The sequence below is a fragment of the Myxocyprinus asiaticus genome, chromosome 6 (assembly GCF_019703515.2).
Source record: "Myxocyprinus asiaticus isolate MX2 ecotype Aquarium Trade chromosome 6, UBuf_Myxa_2, whole genome shotgun sequence".
Taxonomy (NCBI): Eukaryota; Metazoa; Chordata; class Actinopteri; order Cypriniformes; family Catostomidae; genus Myxocyprinus; species Myxocyprinus asiaticus.
The window spans coordinates 36229836-36252062 of record NC_059349.1 but is presented as its reverse complement, the minus strand read 5'-3'; the positions used below and the strand labels follow the sequence as shown (position 1 = coordinate 36252062).

At 38.0% G+C, this 22227-nt stretch overlaps 1 protein-coding gene across 4 annotated transcripts in view; it reads right to left on the bottom strand.

Annotated features, from left to right (window-relative positions):
• The window catches only part of LOC127442213 (astrotactin-1-like), a 481722-nt gene that overhangs the window by 129184 nt on the left and 330311 nt on the right, over positions 1–22227 (bottom strand). For all 4 annotated transcript variants that reach the window (XM_051700073.1, XM_051700074.1, XM_051700076.1 and 1 more), the window contains one exon: positions 21320–21508. In XM_051700073.1, coding sequence (XP_051556033.1) covers positions 21320–21508 — 189 coding nt within the window. The remainder of the gene's footprint in view (positions 1–21319; positions 21509–22227) is intronic.

Below are 22227 nucleotides of genomic sequence, written 5' to 3'. Positions count from 1 at the left end.
AAAATAAACAGGCAAGAGGTCAGAGCAGGTGGCAGACAATCACAGTTTATTTCCAGGTAAACAAGGCAGTAGTAGTAGGCAGGCAGCAATGGGTCAAAACAGGGTAAACAGTCCAGGATTATACACAGATAATACAAAACCTCAGAGAACACTTAGAAATGTCAGCCAGGGCAAAACAAGACTTAGCAATGAGTGTGAGAGTGAGACTTAAATAGCTGAGTAAATGAGAAACAGCTGAGCAGGTAATCAGTGACAGGTATGGGGATTATGGGAAATGGAGTCCAGAGAGTTAAAGTCAATCCCCAGGTGATGGAGCCCTCTGGTGGTAAGCGGGAGGAAAAAAAAGGCAGGATTCATGACACTTATATTATGTCACTGTAATCATTTAATCACTAGCATGCAAACAACAGCGAGAGAGTATCAGACTATTTTATTTATATGAAGTTTTTTGCACCTGCATTCCAGTCTACATCTTGATGTAATCCTTCCTCATGATCACGCTCATGATGCGCAAATGGTTTGCATGTGCTGCACGAGTCTGTTGGGTATACTGCAGTCTCGTCACATTTTAACTTTTTGTTTAGCCTCCCATTCAGCTAATAAAAACACGCTGCATGATCATGAGGAGGGATTACATCAAGATGTAGATTGGAATGCAGGTGCGGAATTTATATAAATAAAATAGTCTATTCCTCTCTCGCCGTTGCTGGTGTACCAGTGATTACCCCTCCGCGTGCCAATGCTGGCATGCGTGCCATAGGTTGCCGACCCCTGATCTAAGATCATGTTGATGGCTGTCTGTCAGCATGGATAGATTGGCAGTGAATGTGATGGGTGTGCTCTGTCACTAGATCTAATGAAGTCACTTGGCACTACCCTGGGCTTTGAAATATGGCACCCACTCTCGGCCAGCCATTAAAGCCAGCTGTGCATTGGCTAGTACTGAATCCAATGCTGTGACACATCCACATCCTAAACACACTCATCAACAGAAGTGTTAAATAGATAGTTCACCCAAAAAAAAAAAAAAAAAAAAAAAAAAAAATTATTTAATAATTTACAAACCCTGATGTTGTTCCAATGCCTTATGACTTTCTTTCTTATGCAGAACACAAAATGGGATGTTTTAAAGAATATTGTTTTAAAGATATTTGATAGGTTTTGGTCAGAAACAACTCACAATTTAAGATGAGGCGATTGTCTGATGGGGAAAGTGTTCCACTACTGCTTTTAGGTCCTTCAGTAAAGTATAACATGCAAGGAAGGGCAGCCAATAGACATTTTGGTGCCCTCCTAGGGAGTTGGTGGATTGCTTAATCTGCGTATAGAGAGTGGGGGCCATGGTGTCTTCACTCTTCACCTCAAGACATTGCTGTCTGAGCAACAAAATACGACATGATGTAAACACTCCACTGGCTTAATTTATTCTATAAAGTTGTCAGACCTGCTTAAAATTGGACAGTGGGAGGGAACAGTGTTACCTGAATCTCTCTCACACAACATAAAATGGCTCTACAGTACTAAATGAGGCTGTAGTACTGACACAGACCAGTAGAGGGCAATTTAGCTGCATCCAAGCAAAAAATGTGAGGCAAAGAAACAAAAAATAAATAAATAAATAAAATCTTGATCTTTCATTTCTTCCACCATTTTTTCACCTTCATCTCAGTGACTACCTCTCTCTGCCAGTTTCAGCCCTGTTTTTACTGTATTAATTAGGACATCCATTAGGTGGCTTAAGTCAGACACAAAGATATAAATCCCATTGTTAATTTGGAAATAAGAATGAGCGCCGCTCATTACGATTAAATTAGCAGAGATCTGCAGTGTGGCTGGACCTTCCCTGACATAATTATGATCATCAGCTCCAAACATTCTCTTTAAGCTCTATTAGCATTCTATATCTAATCTCATATTTATCACTGGTTCAAAAGGTTCCCCTTTAAAGTAATCAGCTATTTAGTCCTGACAATGATCCTATATAACAGTAGTCGGAAACCTATGGAGGGGTAATCACTGGCACACCAGCAATGGCGAGAGGAGTAGACTATTTTATTTATATAAATTCCGCCCGTGCATTCCAATCTACATCTTGATGTAAACCTTCCTCATGATCACACAAAATGTTTTCATGAGCTGAATGGGAGGCTAAACAAAAAGTAAAAATGTGATGAGACTACATATACCCAACAGACTCATGCAGCGTGTGCAAGCCATTGGCACATTACATGCCGGCAGCACTTCACTTTCGGTTAATCACGGGAATAAACGCACCCGCTTTGCTTTGGTCAGGCTGTGCAGATGATAGACTACATTGCGTTTTTCATTTGTTTCTTTTTCCTTTAGAACAACATGTGATGAAATAAGGAAAACACCACTATTAATCCTTGAGATTTCCAACCCAGCATACAGGTACACCCTCCTTAAACCATGGTCACATTTAAAATTACATTAAATTATTTAAAGAGAAAACATAAACCCACATGGTTATCTGTGGCTATTCAAAATATAAATTAAATCTGGAAATAAAAATGTAGGATTTTGCAGGTGCAATTCACCGAAAAGGGCTTGTTATGCGCGAATGCCTTGCATGCGCAGAGCGAGTCTCGTCACACTTTAACAGTGTTTATGCTGGATTCCATTCAACTCGGAATGTCGGATTTTCCAACTTCCTACAGGGAAAAGTGCAATGGAACACCACTGGTGCGTGACGTTACACAATCATGTCGGCACCCAGGAAGATATACATAATAAGTGATAAACATTCACTTGTATTAAATAATATCGATAAATTAGTCAAAGTTCCTACATTACATGATATTAAAGCGTGTTTAACAAACGTTAGCAGAGTAACAGGTGTTCAAACCATGGTAAATTATACTTGTGGCAGGGAGGAGGACGGGGCTGGGTCGTGATGCTGTACACCCAGCCCCTAATCAGGCTAATAAAGCCCTCGAGAGGGATAAAGGTGACCGGAGGCGGCAGTTAGAGAGAGAGTGAGTTACGGGCAGCTGCCCTGCATGTGTTGGAAATTGTTTTGTCTTTGTGTTTAAGTTAATCATTAAACTATTATTTATATTGTTAAGCCGGTTCTTGCCTCCTCCTTTCCCTTTTACCTTGTTACGCTGGTGCCGCACCCCGGAAAGGAGGAGGCGAGAACCGGACGAAGCATCAAAATAATGTTTAATGATAAATTAAAACACAAAGACAAAACATAAACACATGCAGGGCAGCTGCCCGTAACTCTCTCTCTCTATCAAACTGCCGCATCTGGTCGCCTTTATCCCTCTCGAGGGCTTGATTAGCCTGATTAGGGGCCGGGATTATTAGCATCTGGCAAATGGAATACATTTATGGTTGAATATCAGAGATATCAAGTAGGAATCTCCCACATCCGATTTGAATGGAACGCAGCATTAGTCTCCCATTCAGCTGATGAAAACACTCTGCGTGATCATGAGGAAGGATTGAATCAAGATGTAGACTGGAATGCAGGTGCAAAAAACTTCATATAAATAAAATAGACTGCTCCTCTCTCACTGTTGCTTATGTGCTAATTATTACCCCTCTGCATGATTTTGAAAAATGTATGACATAATTTAAGGAAATTTTAAGATTCCACACATTTTCATGATAAGTAATCAAATAAGCAAATGTGTGACATTAACTGTGTTAAACAATTGTGTACAAAATGACAGGTTTTCTTTCATTAAAATACTTTCAGAAGATGCTCTGTGAAAATTCACAGCCATTGACAAGTAAAATAAAAAATGGAACTCCAGGTCAAAAAGGTTGCCGACCCCTGCTATATAATGTATGCAATCATTCTTAAACAGTATATTGAAACCACTATGGTGTAGCGGTGTAACCTTGGTGCAACCTTACATGATAGTAAAATCAAGACTTCCCTTAGATGGTTTAAGCTGGTCTTCTAGTCAAGCCAAACAGGGTTAGCCAGTCTCCCAGCCTGACCAGCCTAAAAGTGCCACAAACCCCTCTAAACCAGCCAGCTGACCAGGCTGGGAGACCTGCAAAGACCAACAAACAAGTTTAGGGTGTTTTTCTTTTTTTCTTTTTTTTTTGTTGTTTTCATTTAATCACTCTTTAACTTGTCAACCAGTGTGTAAATGTGCATGTTTCCTAGAATACGGGAACAACATGAAGGGAAAAGTGTTTCACAGCATAGCTTGCACAGTCTCTGAAAATGGTCTTATATGACCTATCATACAACCATGTAGACCAATTATATGGCCAAAAGACTTCCATGAGATGGCTGGCCATACCATTATATATCACCCACCATGTGCAACACTTGGTTAGATATTGTGGCCATCTTTTGGCTTCCTCCAAACATAAACCAGTCTATATGCTGGAAATCATTTGAAGAATGACTTATCTGAGCATATTAAGTTTTTTCCATTTGGGTCTAGGTTTTGTGCTTCTTTACCAGGTTATGAGTTTTTGCGGCTTGGCCTTAGAGTCAAGACGTTTCTGAATGGCAGCCCTATCATAAATTATAGCAGTGTGATGATCACAATGAAGTTTTTGTTAAGAAAGGGTCACAAAGTTGCTGACTGAATTCTGAGAGAACTTTTGAGGCTTCTGTGACATTTATCCTGTGTAATGTCCCATTATCTTACTTTGTGAGCTTCAACTCACAACCACTGTTTTTTTGCCCTGATGCAGTTTGAACATGTTTGGCACATGATGTAATTATTTTTAAACACTGTTTACCTCAACATATTTAACTCTGTTTAACTATTACTTCATATAGCTTTGGCAACTCACATAGTGCTGATTGTCTCTTTAAAGTTGACAAGTACTGATGATTGGCAATCAACCCAATGTGGCTAACCTTTGCAGTTGCACTTGTAATTGTAAATTAGTTACTTTCAAAGTTAAATGTATTTATTTGTATTCAAACGTAGATAATGTTCCAGTTATTTTGTCTGTCCCCTTTGCCAAACTACACTATATGGCCAAACGTATTTGTACACCCCATTCTAATTAACAGGTTTGTCCACTAAATCTTAATGTTGCACCATACAATTACAATTACAAAAAAGAGAATGCTCCCAAATTTGTGCAACAGTTTAGGGAGAGCCTTTTTTGTTCCAAAATGAAAGTGATGACGCCCATAAAGAAATGGTTTACTAAGTCTGCTATGGAAGAACTTGACTGGCCTGCACAAAGCCCAGACCTGAGCCCCCATTGCACATCTCTATTGATTTTTATTTATTTATTTTTATAAACATACATTATATTAGCTATTATTGTTCTTGAGGATTACTTTAATAAGCAGTAATTAAGACATACAAATATAGCATACCTCTTAAAACATAATACTCCCTTTCTTCATCACTATTGGCATGTTCACACAATCGGAAATCCCCCTGGAAAAATCATTCTTTGATTTGAAAGGAAAATATAGATAAAATAAGAGGAAGACATTTTTTTTTTTTTTTTACAGCTTGATTTTTTTAAAGGTATGTTCTCCATCAATCAAGTCGAGAAGCAGTGGCTTAAAAAATAAATAAATAAATAGAATCGTTTTGTGCAGTATAGATTTGAACTCTTTAATCTTAACTTTCAATACTGTTTCACACATTTTAAGGCATCCTTTTGCCTACAGAAATAGAGGAACGGCAATGGAAATCCATTTTCCACAGACCAGCAGTTAAACCAGTGGACTATGGATCAGAGTTTGCCAATCACAGAGCTGGATTGTGTTGATAAGACACACTTGAAGTACTAGTGGCCTTGATAAAAAGCCTTGTGCACCTTACTCATCACTCCTCATTTAGCGTGCCAAACCAAGCATCCTGACATAAACACACAAACACGCACATACGCACACACGCACACACACGCACGCACGCACACACACACACACACACACAAAGTGTTGCTAGACACTATAAATTAATAATTAAACACAACAAAAAAAAAATATATATATATATTTATAAAATTACTCTGTGCACACAACAGCAACCTTTGATTATCAAAGCAAAAACATTTTTTATTATGCATAGTGGACTGGAATTACATCCTAACACTTAGTGAGAAAGACAAAAGTAATTGCTATGTACAGTAAATGCCATCCAGCATGGTTACAAAAAAAGTTTAAATATCATATTTTGAAGGGGGGAAAAAACATGCAGATGTATTCAAACCATTTGATAAATGTATATGCGACTAAATATGTACTAATTTGTAATATAATGACGGATAATAACTAATGGTCCAACTCAAAACAAATCACAGTAATTCAGATATTATTTTAGAATGGAATCAAATGGTGATACAAATGTTGACACAAAACAAAGAACATATTGTACATTCTAATAAATAAAATAAATAATAAATAGCATGTGATACAGTAACCAACCTAAACTTTAAGTGTCTGCAACACTCTAAAGAAAGATCTGTGGAGCAAAGGCATCCACTTTTATTTTGCAAATGTCCTACGATAACAGACTCTGAGGTTTTTTTGCACATTATATTTGTGTCATAAAGCATCAAGCCATGCTGTAGAGTTATCTAAAAGTTTAGAGAATCTCTTTAAACCCCATTTCTTAAAAACATGCACTGGAGCAGAGCCCTTATATACCATATGGTCACACAGTCAAAAGTCTACTAGCAAAAGATTTTTTTTTCTTTTTTTTTTTTTTTTTTTTATGTGGCTCATCTGTTCTATTTATCCAAAGTCCAGTGAGCACGAGAAAAAAGAAACTAGGTGATCATAAAGTCAGCAATACGGGCAACCAAATGCCAAGGACAAATCCGTTCATTGCTTGTCTCTGTATAGAGAGAGATCCAGAGGGCACTAGGTGCTTTTGCTCTTCAGTTGAAGGATGATGTAAATTATGTCTGGATAAAGGTTAAGACCTCTCACTAATGCTCCTTCACCAAACCACAGTCCACTTCTCACTGCTCTTCAGGAGCACTAACAAGATCAACAGGGAAATATGGGATATCAGAACAAATCCACGGTTTGGAATAAATTTACTAAAGTTTTCTTGTGGGAATGACCTCTAGGCTTTTAAACTCCTCACTCAGAACTATTCTGATCTTTTCTTGTTGTGTTTTAAATCTGATAAAGCACACTGATGTAATATTGCACTGGGCCACTGATCTTTGTTGAACAAAAAAATAAATACAAATAAAATAATAAAATAAAACCACACACTTAATTTATTTTTACATTTCATAGAGAGGGGTAAAAACTAGTATCTAGACTCACAGGCTGCCCATAATTCATTGAAATACCATCCAAAGCATATTGGACTAAAGAAATGGCACAAAATGTCTGGAATCGCCATTTCCAATCTTACAAGCTGTCTTTTTAAAGGGATAGTTCACCCAAAAATGAAAATTATCTCATCATTTACTCACCCTTATGCCATCCCAGATGTGTATGACTTTCTTTCTTCTGCTGAACACCAATGAAGATTTTTAGAAGAATATCTCAGCTCTTTAGGTCCATACAATGCAAGTGAATGGTGGCCAGAAAACTGAAGGTTCAAAAAGCATATAAAGGAAGCATTAAAGTAATTAACACAACTCCAATGGATAAATCCATACCTTCAGAAGCGATATGATAGGTGTGGGTAAGAAAATGGTCAATGTTTAGGTGATTTTTTTTACTATAAATTCTCCTCCCTGCCCAGTAGGTGGTGATAAGCACAAAGAATGTGAATTGCCAAAAACAAAAGAAGAAGACTGTGAAAGTGGAGAATTCTAGTTAAAAGGGACTTTTATAAATATTGATCTGTTTCTCACCCACACCTATCATATTACTTGTGAAGATATGGATTAAACCAATGGAGTTTTATGGATTGCTTTTATGCTGCTTTAATATGCTTTTTGGACCTTCAAAGTTCTTTCCACCATTCAGTTGCATTGTGAGGACCTACAGAGCTGAGATATTTTTCTAAAAATTGTCCCTTGTGTTCTGCAGAAGAAAGAAAGTCATATACATCTGGGATAGCATGAGGGTGAGTAAATGATGAGAACAAAAACAAAGTTTTGTTAACAAGGTAAGGGGTTGATACAATGAGCACTTGAGAAAGATCTAATCACTTGATTTGCCAAGGCTTTCCAGGTTAGTAGCATCAAATCGTTGAAAGATACTCAGATTTTTGTGAGGCACTTAATAAAGTTAACCCTTCCATTAAATCTGTGAAATAATCAGTACTCATTAATTTTGAAAAAATAAAAAATCTGATTACAAAGTCAACACACTTTTTCCAAAATTGCTTACAACCGTTCACGGATACTACTGCGCTATTATTTTAATCATTTTATTTTCCATGCCGGTCTGTTTTCATTTCAGAAAAATACTATACGGTGTGCTAGGTTAAGGTTATGGTTAGGGACAAGCTATGGTTGGTCACTTTAAATGTCAGCCAGATGCTCTCTTCCCATCTAATTGGTGGCTTTGAGAACCAGTCTTTATGCCAGAAGTCAAAAGTATGGTGAGACTAACTAATATCATGCAAAACAGTGATGCAAAAGAGTGCAGATTTTAGATATGAGATCTTTTAAGCCTGAAGCTGGTGATGATCTCATGGCTGAACTGCTGCTCCCTGATGTCGATTAAGTCATTGCGATCATGGCAGATTTATATTACACTTTAGTTTAGTTCTCATTCTGAGATAAAGGCAATATCAAGATTGATTGTTGACTGACACACAGAAAGATGACTTACACTGTATGCCTCCTTTTGCGTTGCTCATGCGGGTCCAGAGCTTTTGACATTTCCTGATCATGTTACGCAATCTTCCCTCCATCATTTCCTGTCTTCTATCCACTCTCCTCACACAAATGTGGGTCCACAGATGCTTTTTCATAACTTAGCTAAAAATGTGAAGCCATGGGTACCCTACAGTGTACGTATACTGTATGTTTTAATTTATTGGATATCTTCATTGAGTATATATATATATATATATATATATATATATATATATATATACACACACACACACACACACACACACACACACACACACACTACCGGTCAACATTTTTGAAACACTTAATCATTCTTTCTATATATATGTATATATACATATTGTTTTTTTTTTTTTTTTTATTTTTTTTTTTTTTTCACATTTTAGAATAATAGTAAAGTCATCAAAACTATGGAATAACATAAATGGAACTATGGGAATTGTGTTGTGACTAAACAAAATCCAAAATAAATCAAAACTATGTTATATTTTAGCATCTTCAAAGTAGTCACCCTTTGCCTAGAATTTGCAGACATGTACTCTTGACATTTTCTCAACCAACTTATTGAGGTATCACCCTGGGATGCTTTTTAAACAGTAGTGAAGGAGTTCCCATCTATTTTGGGCACTTATTGGCTGCTTTTCTTTATTATTTGGTCCAAGTCATCAATTTCAAAAACTTTTTTTTTATTTATTTATTTTTATTAAATTTTAGTTTTATAATGAAATAAATTAATATGGTGGCACAATTATATTTTTGTCTACGAAACTAATTTCAAACATTTAAGCATGATCAAAAAGATCAGAAAGATTTTTAAGATCATGAGAAACATTTCAGTCAAGTGTTTCAAAACTTTTGACAAGTAGTGTGTGTATATATATATATATATATACACAGTTGAAGTTTACATACACCTTAGCCAAATAAATGTAAACTCACTTTTTCACAAGTCCTGACAATTAATCGTAGAAATCATTGCCTTAGTCTTAGGTCAGTTAGGATCACTACTTTATTTTAAGAATATGAAATATCAGGATAATAGTAGAAAGACTTATTTATTTCAGCTTTTATTTCTTTCATCACATTCCCAGTGGGTAAGAAGTTTACATACACTTTCTTAGTATTTGGTAGCATTGCCTTTATATAGTTTAACTTGGGTCAAATGTTTTGGGTAGCCTTCCACAAGCTTCTCACAATAAGTTGCTGGAATTTTGGCCCATTCCTCCAGACAGAAATGGTGTAATTGAGGCAGGTTTGTAGGCCTCCTTGCTCACTCATGCTTTTTAAGTTCTGCCCACAAATTTTCTATCGATTCTATTGATTTGCACTTTTTGCACCAAACTACATTCATCTCTAGGAGACAGAATGTGTCTTCTTCCTGAGTGGTATGATGGCTGCACAGTCCCATGGTGTTTATACTTGCACACTATTGTTTGTACTGATGAATGTGGTACCGTAAGTCTTTTGGAAATTGCTCCCAAGGATGAACCAGACTTGTGGAGGTCCGCAAATATTTTTTTTCTAAGGTCTTTTGATTTTCCCGTGATGTCAAGAAAAGAGGCACTGGGTTTGAATTTAGGCCTTAAAATACATCCACAGGTACACCTCCAATTGACTCCAATTAGCCAGTTAGCATTTCAGACTCTAATTGGCTAATTGCCTAAAGGCTTGACATAATTTTCTGGAATTTTCCAAGCTGCTTAAAGGAACAGTTAACTTAGTGAATGTAAATTATGATCCACTGGAATTGTGATATAGTCAATTAAAAGTGAAACAAACTGTCTGTAAACAATTGTTGGAAAAATTACTTGTGTCATGCACAAAGTAGATGTCCTAAAAAACTATAGTTTGCTAATATGAAATCTGTGGAGTTGTTAAAAAACGAGTTTTAATTACTTCAACCTAAGCATATGTAAACTTCTGAGTTCAACTGTGTGCTTCCCTTTAATTTTAATCATTTAACAGTAGAACACACAGAGCTCATTTATCAAACTCCTGCACCACAGCCGGCATTGAGCACCTGTCCTGCAGATGTGCAAATCCAGGGAGCTCCTCTATGGCAGCCCAGGCCAAGAGAGCATCTCTACACAATCTTTTCATCTGTTTCTCTCTCTGTACACTGTATATGTTACTCCCTTACACACTTATTTTCTACCTCCCCTACCTTGAAACACATCCTCAGGTGATGGGTGAGAATCTTTTCCTTTCCCAGGTTTCCTGATCCCTCTCTCCCCATTTTCAATCTTTCACCCTAAGGCAGAAGTGGCCACTGCAATGGTGGGCCATGCTTAGCCATTACCCTGTAATCTCACTGTCAGACAGAGCATGTAATATGAGCAAGAGACTATGAGACTGAGTGAAAAAATAAAAATTAAAAATAAACATTTGGCAGTGTTATTATAGTTTTGAATTTTTAATTTAGTTTTATTTATATTTTATATTCAATTTGTCATTCCAAATTAGTTTTAGTTTTCGTTAGTTTCACAGTTTTTCTGTTAGTTTTAGTTTAGTTTTCTCAGTTTCAGTTTAGTTATTTTTTATTTTAGTTTTAGTATTTTTTTATTGCTGCCAAAGCTGAATGTTCACTGGTATCATTTAAAAAGTCTAACATCATTATATTTCTCAGGGGAGTCTTGCGTATCCTCTATCTAGTTGTATTATCATGTTCAGTTTGGATTGTAAAGGTTGCAAATTTTATAATACAGGGTGAATATGGGTAAAGTGACAAAGAACATTTAAACTTGATCCCCATTGTATCCATATGTATTTCCTTAAATCATTATAAATCATTACTAAACTAATCTTTGGAAAGTAAACAATTAAAGGGATAATTTACCCAAAAATGAAAATTATCTCATGAGCTTGAAATCATGATCATTCCTGTAGACTGCAATTGCAAGATGTACAGTTAAAAAGGAGTTACATTTTGGTCTGTTTTCACCCAAAACTGATTAGATTACTTCAGAAGACATTAATTAAACCACTTATGGACTACTTGTTTGCTACTTTTATGCTCTGTTTGGAGCTTCAAAGCATTGGACCCCATTGACTTGTATTGTATGGACCTACAGAGCTGAGATATTCTTCTAATATCTTTGTTTGTGATCAGCTGAAGAAAGAAAGTAATACACATTTGGAATAGCATGAGGGTGAGTAAATGATTAGAGAAATTTCATTTTTTGTGTGAACTATCCCTTTAACTTTTTGAGGTTTTAAATTGATGATTTTACTTTGGGATGTGTGGCAGAGCTCATTTCATGACTGGTGGGAAAAGCAATGGTAAAGAAAATGACAAAAAAAAAAAAAAAATGTTGAGGTGTAATGCTTGTAAATGTTACATTATGATTTATGATGTAAAAGTGTATAAGAAAATATAAAAATGAATTCCAAATACTTTGTAGATATTTACTAGAGAATAATTTTTCCTCTTTCCCACTTTACTGCTTAAAATATCTGGGATTTGGTGAAAAGAGGGTCTTCAAATGTTCCACTTCCCAGTATGGAGCATTTATTTATTTTTACTTTTGACTAAAGTAGAAGACATCCTAAGCTTTCTTCAAAGGTATAATGTTAGGCTATGTGTGTTTAGATCATAATTAAAAGTGTCAACAAATGGAAACATTTTCAAAAGTGTCCCACTTTGCCCATATTCGCCCTAGTATATCAAAAACTAAAAACTAAAATGAATTTGAGATAATTTAATTTTTATTTTAGTTAGTTTTGGAGTTATGAAAAAGTATTTTATTTTAGTTTCAGTTTTTTCCAATAATGTCAGGTTTTATTTTTATTTTAGTCGTAGAGAGAAAGAGCAAATTGGTGTGTTGTGCGTGTCATAAAAAACACATAAGTGTATTTTTGTGCCAGGTAAGTCTGTCCAATCTATATTTCATCTCTTGAATTCAGAGTTTTTTGATGTTGAGTTGGTCCTGCTATAAAAATGTATTGATCATCAAGTTAAATATTATACGCTTAGTACTGCCTAACCTCAAAGGGCCATTTTACTGGTACAGTATACAGTATTTCTGTAAATCTTACAAGAGTATAAGAGGAGACTCTGCAATAAAGCTTAAAGACAAATTTTGACATAAAAGTTGGAGTGAAACAATCTGTTGATCCACACTATACGTAATACACCTGTGCAGCTTTGCTCTTTAAAAATCTCAGCTCGCAAATGAGTTTCCAAATCAGTCTTTTAATCTGCTCAATTGATGCTGTGGTCCAGAGTCTAAATTCAGTCATACTGTATAAATGGACAAATAGCCTCAGTCTATTCTAGCAGCTGATTTTAATAAGAATGTTAGGCGAAAGCTATACAGTATTGTGATAGCGGGGGCGTGGTCAAGCATCTCTCCGGAGAGAGAGAAAGCGGTAAGGGCGCTTACACCTGAGCTAAATTATGTCTAACACCTGTCTCTAATTTCAGTGAGCACGGGGAGAGCGGCATAAATAGAGCGACACAGCACTTAGTGGGGAGAGAGACTGGATACGACAGAGCCGAGTCAGAGCAAGGATTTTTAGTAGTGAAAGTTTATTGTGGAAGCAGTGTGTGTTAGTGTTTAGTTTATTGCTTCAAGGTAAAGTGGTGTGGCGAAGAGGGAAGAAAAAAGCCTCACCTAAGAAGGAAAACTGCTTCTCGCCTCATCTTTTACAAGTATGCATGCAGTGTTTTTGAGTGCTCATTATGACAGCAAAGGGAAAGATATAGAAATAGTGGGAGTCAAAATCTCATACTGTAGACTCACTTTTAATAAAAGTTGATAATCAAGACTGGATGAATTCTGGGTGAATTTGCTGATATGATTCCCAAATGCCAATTGTCCTTTGAAATTCAAAGCAAAATGAATGCTAACCCTACACATAAATACAAATACACATGCCCAATTTCTTAAACAAAAGGCTATAGCTTTTGGACGTTTATTAACCCTCCAAAGTTATGAAACACACTTCTATGATCATTGAAATTTGAAGAAACTGCAACAGTTATTAAGCATGCAAAATCCTGTCAGGACAGGCCAGGACAGGATCACAGACCCTTTCGTGGTGAGTCCTTTTCAAAATCCTAGCATAGCAATAGTAAAGCATTTCATAAAAGTGTGACTTTTGAAAAGAATAATGATTTTTCTACTTCAAAAACAATTAGTTCCTTTTCCATAATTTTTTGCTTAAGCATCATTCCAATATTTTCATTTCCTTTAGCTGATTTATGAATATTTGTAACCTGTTTGTTCAACATTTCCCCCTAAACATTAAAAAATAATTAGGTGGCACACTAATTATTAGCTCTGAATTATTAGACAGTTTAGCTCTGGAAGGATTGTGCTATTAAGGGCAAGGGTACAAGTATGGTTTAGCAGCCGAGTCTCCAGAGAGCTCATTACTCATACCCAAAGAGCAGGACCTTTAACTGAGGCACCGGAGGTATTTAACACCCAGCCTAGTGTCTCTTCCTCCTCACCGCAATCAACAAACACCTGCCTTACATGCTTGCTTTCCCAGAGTCAACTTTCACAATCATAGATCACCACTAATTTGCAGCATCCAAATGTAAAATTCAGGACTGTCAATCAATTAAAACATATAATTGCATGATATGCTAATTAATAAATCACATTATTCAGTAATTCAACGAATCTATACATTTTTTGTTGCAAAACACCCCCCGAATGAAGATACTTCAAAGACATTATTGTGGAAGACAGAAACATCAAACATACACAACCTATAGTGGCTTTAGAGAATAATTCAGAAAATATATCATGAAAGTTGATTTGTCATAATACATTTGCAAATTATTTTTTAAGATACATTCTCTGAAAACAAGCCTTATTATTTTTAAATAATTTTGCTATGAAAATGTACAGTATCTTGTTTTAAGTATGTTTCAATATTTAAATTTTAAAACAAGACAAAAATACTGACCGGTTTCAGCTCTAAATTTAATTCCTTAATGGTGTCCATGGTCATGTCAGAGGCTGGCAAAATGAAGAATAATGGAGTTTTCAGGCAGGAAGGAAAACTCTAGGATTTAAAGCAACCCGTCAGAAGCCCTAATGTTTTGGTGAATTGCAAGGTGATGTCCTTGGGACTAAGGCAACGTAGTTGATTCGACCAAGGGAAACAATGATGTTACTGTGCTGAAACAGTAGTTAGAAAAGGGCCATTATTTATCTGACTTGGTCTAAGATACCGAAACTAACAATGTAAAGATGGATGGCTGAATGGGTTAAAAATAACTGTGATTTACATTTAAAGCTTTAGGTCTTTTTCTATGGTTTTCTGTGGTGAATATACAGTACATTTTTGTAGATATGCTCTAAAATATATTATTGGCTAGATATTGCACTTGTATAGAGTAAAACTTGCTCGCAACCCATAGTGATGTCTGATTTGTGAGCGAATCACTCTTTAGATTTGGTTCTTTTCAATGAATCAGTTTAATCATTGTGTGCCATAAGTTGCTTTGAATATAGCGTTAGCTGAACGACAAATTAGAGCACCATTAATGCATATGCTGAAAATAATTTCTATGCTTGTTAATGCTGGTTTAGCTGGTGGACTAGCATGGCCTTTCTGCTGGTTGACCGAGGAAGTCTTACTAATGAAACTAGTTAAGAAGCATGGTGGGGACACCAGCAAATCAGCAATCTGTGAATCAGAGAATATGCAAATCAGAACAGTGCATGTGACATGTTGAGATCTCTTCTGAAACTCACAATGAACGTGAGATTACTAGGGTCTTTTTCTTGGAAGAAAGAACAGAGAAGCCGGAGACATTTCTAATTGTACAATAAACAAAAGGAAAAGCAACTGAGATTTTCAAGAAACCTCATGTGTGATTTTCCTTTCCTATGGGAAGATATGCTAGTAACCATGCTAGTCTTTTCAGCAGGTCCATTACTGATTGCCACATGGCCATTAGTACGAAATGGCAAAGAGACCAGAACATGGTGAACCCACTGACTCCAACAAAAGACTTTTCTGCAATGACTGGGTATTACATTATCACACTGTGGACCACCCACAGTTTTCATTTTGTTGTCATTCACCTTGTTTCATTCTATTCACCTTATGTTTTCATTGAAAATAGGACAGCACAGACTGAGGCCACTTGTATGCCTCGTCAAATGACCTTGCAGCAGAAGAAATGCATGTGTTCATCAAAATCCTTTATATATATATATATATATATATATATATATATATATATATATGTTTAAAGCACTGATATTTCAATGAATGACCGAGGGCACATTGTTGAAAAGGTAGCCTAGCATAGAAGCATGAACTTTGAATGGCTGAGTCACTCTATTAACTGTCTAGACTATCTCCAGAGGTGTTGGGTCTTTTATAGCGTTCTTTATGTTAAAAAACTGTCTCCTATCAGAGCTTAAAATGCACATTGGCTAAGAGGTGTTGGGTCTTTAATATCTAACTTTTGTTTGCTTTATGTTAAAATATTGTCTCCTATCCCATCTTAAAATGTAAATGGCCTGAATTTGGGGTGGGATCATCTGTGTGTTTGGCCAATGGAAGATGGGGGGGGGGGAGGTGTTCGGGAAACTTATTTGAAAACAATAATTATTTTTGCAGTTCCATTTGGTGACACTAGTGGAGCAGAGATTACACACTTGTATGTTTTGTCCTAACTGACCTTGTACATAAACATGGGCTCAGCTGAGTAGAGATGAAGCATAATAAAACTAGGTGAAGCTGCCAACGGCCCACCTGAGGATGGAGCAGCATTTGCCTGAATTCATTTTAAGCCAGCAAGCCAGCCTTTTCACATCTGCCTTTGTCCCCTTTTATTGGCTGAACAGATGTTACTAACCTCCCAGGAGCCATGTAGAGTTTGAGTTCCTCTGCTTCATCCACATCCTCTCTAAAATGGAGTTTATGTTCTGACTAAACCAAATTTTGGATGCACCAGGCCAAACTTCTGTTTGCCTGTCTTGATAACTTTATATTATGTATGCATTATACATTAAATTATTGATTCTGATTAGTTGACAGACTTTCTAAGGTGTGCAATTATTTTTTAGTAAATGCACGACTATGAAGTAGTTCCATGTCTTGACCGCATACCGGTTCCATATCAATTTGCCAAATTATTTCAGTTATTTCAAAGAGCCATGCAGGCTACAACAGCAAAATAACAAAATAAAAACAAAGACTTTGGTGTGGTGATGGGGGCGTGGCTGAGCGACATCTGTGGAGAGCGAGGCCGAGAGAGTGAGTGCAGTAAGGGTTGGCACCTATGGGAAATCACCTCTAACTGATGTTTTGTGTTTGTAGTGAGAGCGGAGAGTGATATAAAGAGCGATCCAGACCAGGAGAGAGAGAGAGATTTGCACGCAGCAGTGTGTTCATTTGTGTGGTCATTTGCATTGAAGCTGAAAAGCATTCTTTAAGTTTGTGTGAGAAGTAAAGACGCACGTTGGATTGTTACCCATCTCCCGCATCCTCTTTGAAAGAGTTAAAAGAACCTTGCCACAGTGGTGCCGAAACCCGGGAAGGAGGTAGGATACGCTGCCATGATGTCCTCGAAGAAGTCTTCAAGTCCCTCGCAAGCATCCACCAAGCACAACACCAAGCCCTCATGGAGCTGAGGAAGGAGCAGGAGATGCATTTTGAGGTGCTCCTCCAGGCACAAGCGGAGGACCGGTGGGTGTTGTGGAGATTGATGCCCCAGGAGGGGGCTTCAGCTGTGACCCCAGCAGCAGCAGGACCTCATGTGATGCTCGCTAAGATGACACAACAGGATGACCCAGAGGCCTTCCTGGAGCTCTTCGAGCACGCGGCCAGAGCCCTGAAGTGGCCGTGCTCACAGTGGGCAGTCCATCTGCTGCCGCTGCTGTCTGGAGAAGCCCAACTCGTGGCACAACAACTCTCGGTTGCCAACATCCTGGAGTATTCTGAGTTGAAGAAAGCCATCCTGCAATGGGTCAGCCACAGCCCAGAACAGCACCATCAGTGTTTCCGCACACTGATGCTGAGCGAGGTCAGCCGCCTGTTTACCTTTGCACAACAGCTCCGCGACTCCTGCTGATGGTTGCTGGCTGAGGAGGGCGGCGCCGACGACGTCATCAACATTGTGGTGCTGGAGCAGTTGGTCTCCCAGGTGCTGAAGGGGATGACGGAGTGGGTCCAGTGTCACCATCCGGCATCGCTGAAGGAGATGATCCTGTTGGCTGAGGACCATATAGAGGCATATCCAGGGGACGCGAGCCATTTTCTCTCTCTCAAAGTCAAAGCCAGTTGTATAATAATGGTACTCGGCTAGGTGAATTTGCACCAGGAGATAAAGTCCTTGTATTACTCCCCACATCAAGTCTAAATTACTTGCCATGTGGCAAGGACCCTTTGAGGTCATACGGCGAGTAGGGGAAATCGATTATGAGGTTAAATGAACAGATAGAGTCGGAGCACGTCATATTTACCACATCAGTCTCTTAAAACCATTGAGAGAGGCGGTCCCCGTGACATTGGCGACAGTGGTTCCAGACAGAGAGGACAGGAGGTGAACTAAAAAGCCACCGATCAAGTCACCCCGGCCAATTGAGGAGACCACCTCTCACCATCACAAGTCACGGAGGTTGTCAGGTTGCAAAGAGAATTCTCTGATGTGTTCTCACCTCTTCCCGGTTGTACGAATCTAATAGAGCACCAAATCGAAACGACCCCAGGGGTAGTGGTACACAGTCATCCCTACTGATTACCCGAACACAAAAAAAGTTGTTCAGGATGAATTAAAGGCCATGCTGGATATGGGGGTAATAGAAGAATCCCACAGTGACTGGTCCAGCCCGGTGGTGTTGGTTCCGAAGAGTGACGGCTCAGTCTGGTTCAGTGTGGATTATAGAAAAGTCAATGCGGTGTCTACGTTTGATGCGTACCAGATGCCTTGGATTGATGAACTGCTCGATCGGTTAGGCATGGCTCGCTTTTATTTGACATTGGATTTGACAAAGGGATATTGGCAGATCCCCTTAACTCCCATATCCCGTGAAAAAATGGCATTTTCCACACCGTTCGGCTTACACCAATTTGTCACCCTTCCTTTCAGTTTGTTCGTGGCCCTGGCTACTTTTCAACGGCTCATGGACAGAGTCCTCAGATCGCATGCTGCTTACACTGCTGCCTTTCTGCATGACATCATTATTTACAGTAATGATTGGCAGCGGCACCTGCAGTATCTGAGGGCTGTTCTGAAGTCGTTGAGATGGGCAGGACTCACAGCAAACCCTAAGAAGTGTGCAATTGGACAGGTGGAAGTACAGTATCTGGGCTTCCACTTGGGTCATGGACAGGTGCGGCCCCAAATTGATAAGACCACAGCGATTGCAGCCTGCCTGAGACCTAAGACCCAAAAAGGAGGTGAGACAGTTCCTGGGGCTGACTGGCTATGATCGTAGGTTTGTGCCTAATTATTCAACCGTCACCAGCCCACTGACTGATCTTACTAAAAAGGGGGCACCAGATCCGGTCCAGTGGACGGAGCCGTGTCAGCAGGCATTCACGCAAGTGAAAGCTGCACTTTGCGGTGGGCTGTTAATGCACTCTCCTGACTTCTCTCTCCTTTTTTTCTTGCAAGCGGACACACTGAACAAGGGATTGGGAGTGGTACTGTCCCAGATGGTGGAGGGGGAGAAACGCTCTGTGCTGTACATTAGTCGCAAGCGCTCAATAAGAGAGACTAAGTACAGCACAATTGAGAAGGAGTGCTTGGCCATCAAGTGGGGGGTCCTCACCCCCTGGTACTATCTGTTGGGACATGCTTTCACCCTCTGTTCAGACTACGCCCCGCTCCAGTGGCTCCATCACACCATTGTGTTGAAGCTGAAAAGCATTCTTTAATTTTGTGTAAGAAATAAAGACACACGTTGGATTGTTACCCATCTCCCGCTTCCTCCTTGAAAGAGTTAAAAAAAAAATCTTGTCACACTTGGCTAAGTAAACAAGATAAGAATGACAATTTCTATAATATCCAACATTTATTTTAATATCTGTGGAAAACACCCTCCCTCTCTCTTTCTTTCACTCTCACCCACACACACATTCACACACACATAGGCAATCATGAGCAACACACATAGCCTTGATGTCAGCACATCCCTGAGACTTAATAAAGCAGTTAAGCAACTGAAAAGCTACATACAAGAATGGTGACGCTACCATCTGGCTACTGAGAAGTGTTATTAAACTAACAGTTGCCAATTTGAAGCAATGTTATTGATGAACACAAATGCTATAGAGAGCCGCAGCAGACACAGGTAATCTCACAAATGCCCGAGCACTCTCTCTCTTGCTAGCTCTCTCTCTCTCACACACGCAAACACACACACAAATGTACACACACCTTGTTACTCTAATAAGTGCTTAAAAGCAGCCCAAGCCTCTGTTAATAGTTCTAAAGTGACACTTTAGAATGGGCTGTATCAAAGCAAGATTATGAATTGGTGGTGGAAGAAAGTAGTTCTATTGACAAGAGCGTTTTAGGGACGAAAACCTGAAAATATCTTTAAATAAAATAATTTAAAAAAAAAAAAACATGAAAAATGTCTTGAGGTGTGGTAACCGTTGTATAAGTAGAATAACTGATTCCGGTCTGTTGAATTATTGAAAAATAAAAATCTGCTTCACGTTGTGGCCGCATAACCACTTTGGTGTGTGCATTATTTTTCAATAATTCAACGGTCCATCATCAGTTTTTCTTATATGATATTTATTATTTGGTTTTGTATAATTAGTCAATTGCTTTGCATCTTGTATGTTCAGGCTACAGTATTTTTGCTCTGTTTTTTTCTCCTTATAGATACCACTAAAGATAATGTCCTAAAGCAGTGGCTTGCAACTGGTTCTGCTTTTGGATCCAGATTTTACATTGGATATCAAGTTGCGACCCAACACAGTACTAAAATACTTTATAGTACAAAAGTAAACCAAATGTCCTTACAATCAAACACTGAAATGTATTACTATTACCATTAATTGCATAGACCCAACAATTTGCAAAATTATTAACATGACATAGGCTAAATAGGAAAATTGACTATTTTGTAAATGCATAAACAATAGTAGAAGTGTGATTTACTAGCCTAACAAATGGAACAAACATTGGGCCAAATATTACTATTAACCATATTACCAAGTGACAGATTAATTTGTGCCAAAATACTATAAAGTTAGATTGGACACAACAACAAACAATATGGGAAGCATTTTCTCCTCCGTTTTAAAAGTTGACAAGCCCATTTATTTTGCAGTCCTAACTATGCCGGATTATATGTTTAGCTACATTTTATTATTTGCATTTATCATTGTTTATTTATTTATTTATTTATTAGTGATGTCTACGTCCCTATCAGAACAGATCTTTGACCCATTTTGTGTCACGACCCACCAATTAAGAACCACTGAACTAAAGCATGAAAACAATGTGATTAAATAAGATTACATATCAATGGCAATAGCGTGCACTGAATGTAAACAACAACAATCTGTGATCTTTTCAAGTAAACAGGTGATTTTAATCTAAAGCAGCAAATTAAATCTTAGTAAACCACATACACTGTAAGCTTACCTTTGCTGATATCCTGATACTCCAACCATAGCTGGCGTTGGACTTGCTTGTTGGGGTACCATATGGTACAGGATTCCTCAAAGCCATACACTGCCTCCTGGATAAAATGGTTGCCAAACTCTTTTAAAATGGACACAAAGTCACTGCGGAGAGTGGCCCCATCCAGTGAGTGAACTGCTAAACTGAAGGCTGAAGTGGAAAAGTAAAGAAAGGGATGGAGAAGGAGGGAAAAGTCATTTAAAGTTGGGTCGTTAAGAGTATCACATTAAATTTCACATTCCATTTCATGTCTCAGTAAAAGAGGAGAAGCCAGATTGATAGACCAAACAGTAAAGAAATTATTCAAAATATGTTGAGCTGTGGTGAAGACTTCATGATTGTATGACGGATAGTTCCGGCTATCAGAAAAAATGTAAATTCTGATTGGATGAGCCACATTCAAAGCCATTGTAAAATGACAATAAACACAAACCTGTGACATCACAAATTAAATTAATGTGTCAGGTTTAAACATTGCTTGGGAACTGCAAACGGCAGTGAAAAATTAACTATGTTACTTGGCGGAAGAATTGTTTATTTCGTAACTGTTTATTGAACATTGATGTCTTTTATCGCAGTCTTTCCCAACCCTGTTCCTGGAGGCACACCAACAGTACACATTTTGAATGTCTCCTTGATCTGACACGTTCCATTTCAGGTCTTGGAATGTATTCTAACAAGCTAATGAGTTGAATCAGGTGTGTAAAATTAAGGAGACATCAAAAACGTGTACTGTTGGTGTGCTTCCAGGAACAGGTTTGGAAAACACTGTTTTATTGTATTGTTGCTGCTGTTTTATAAAAGCAAAAAGACACGAGTATGTGTGATACAGTGATTTTAACAAGACTGAGGGGGTTTGTGCGTTGCTA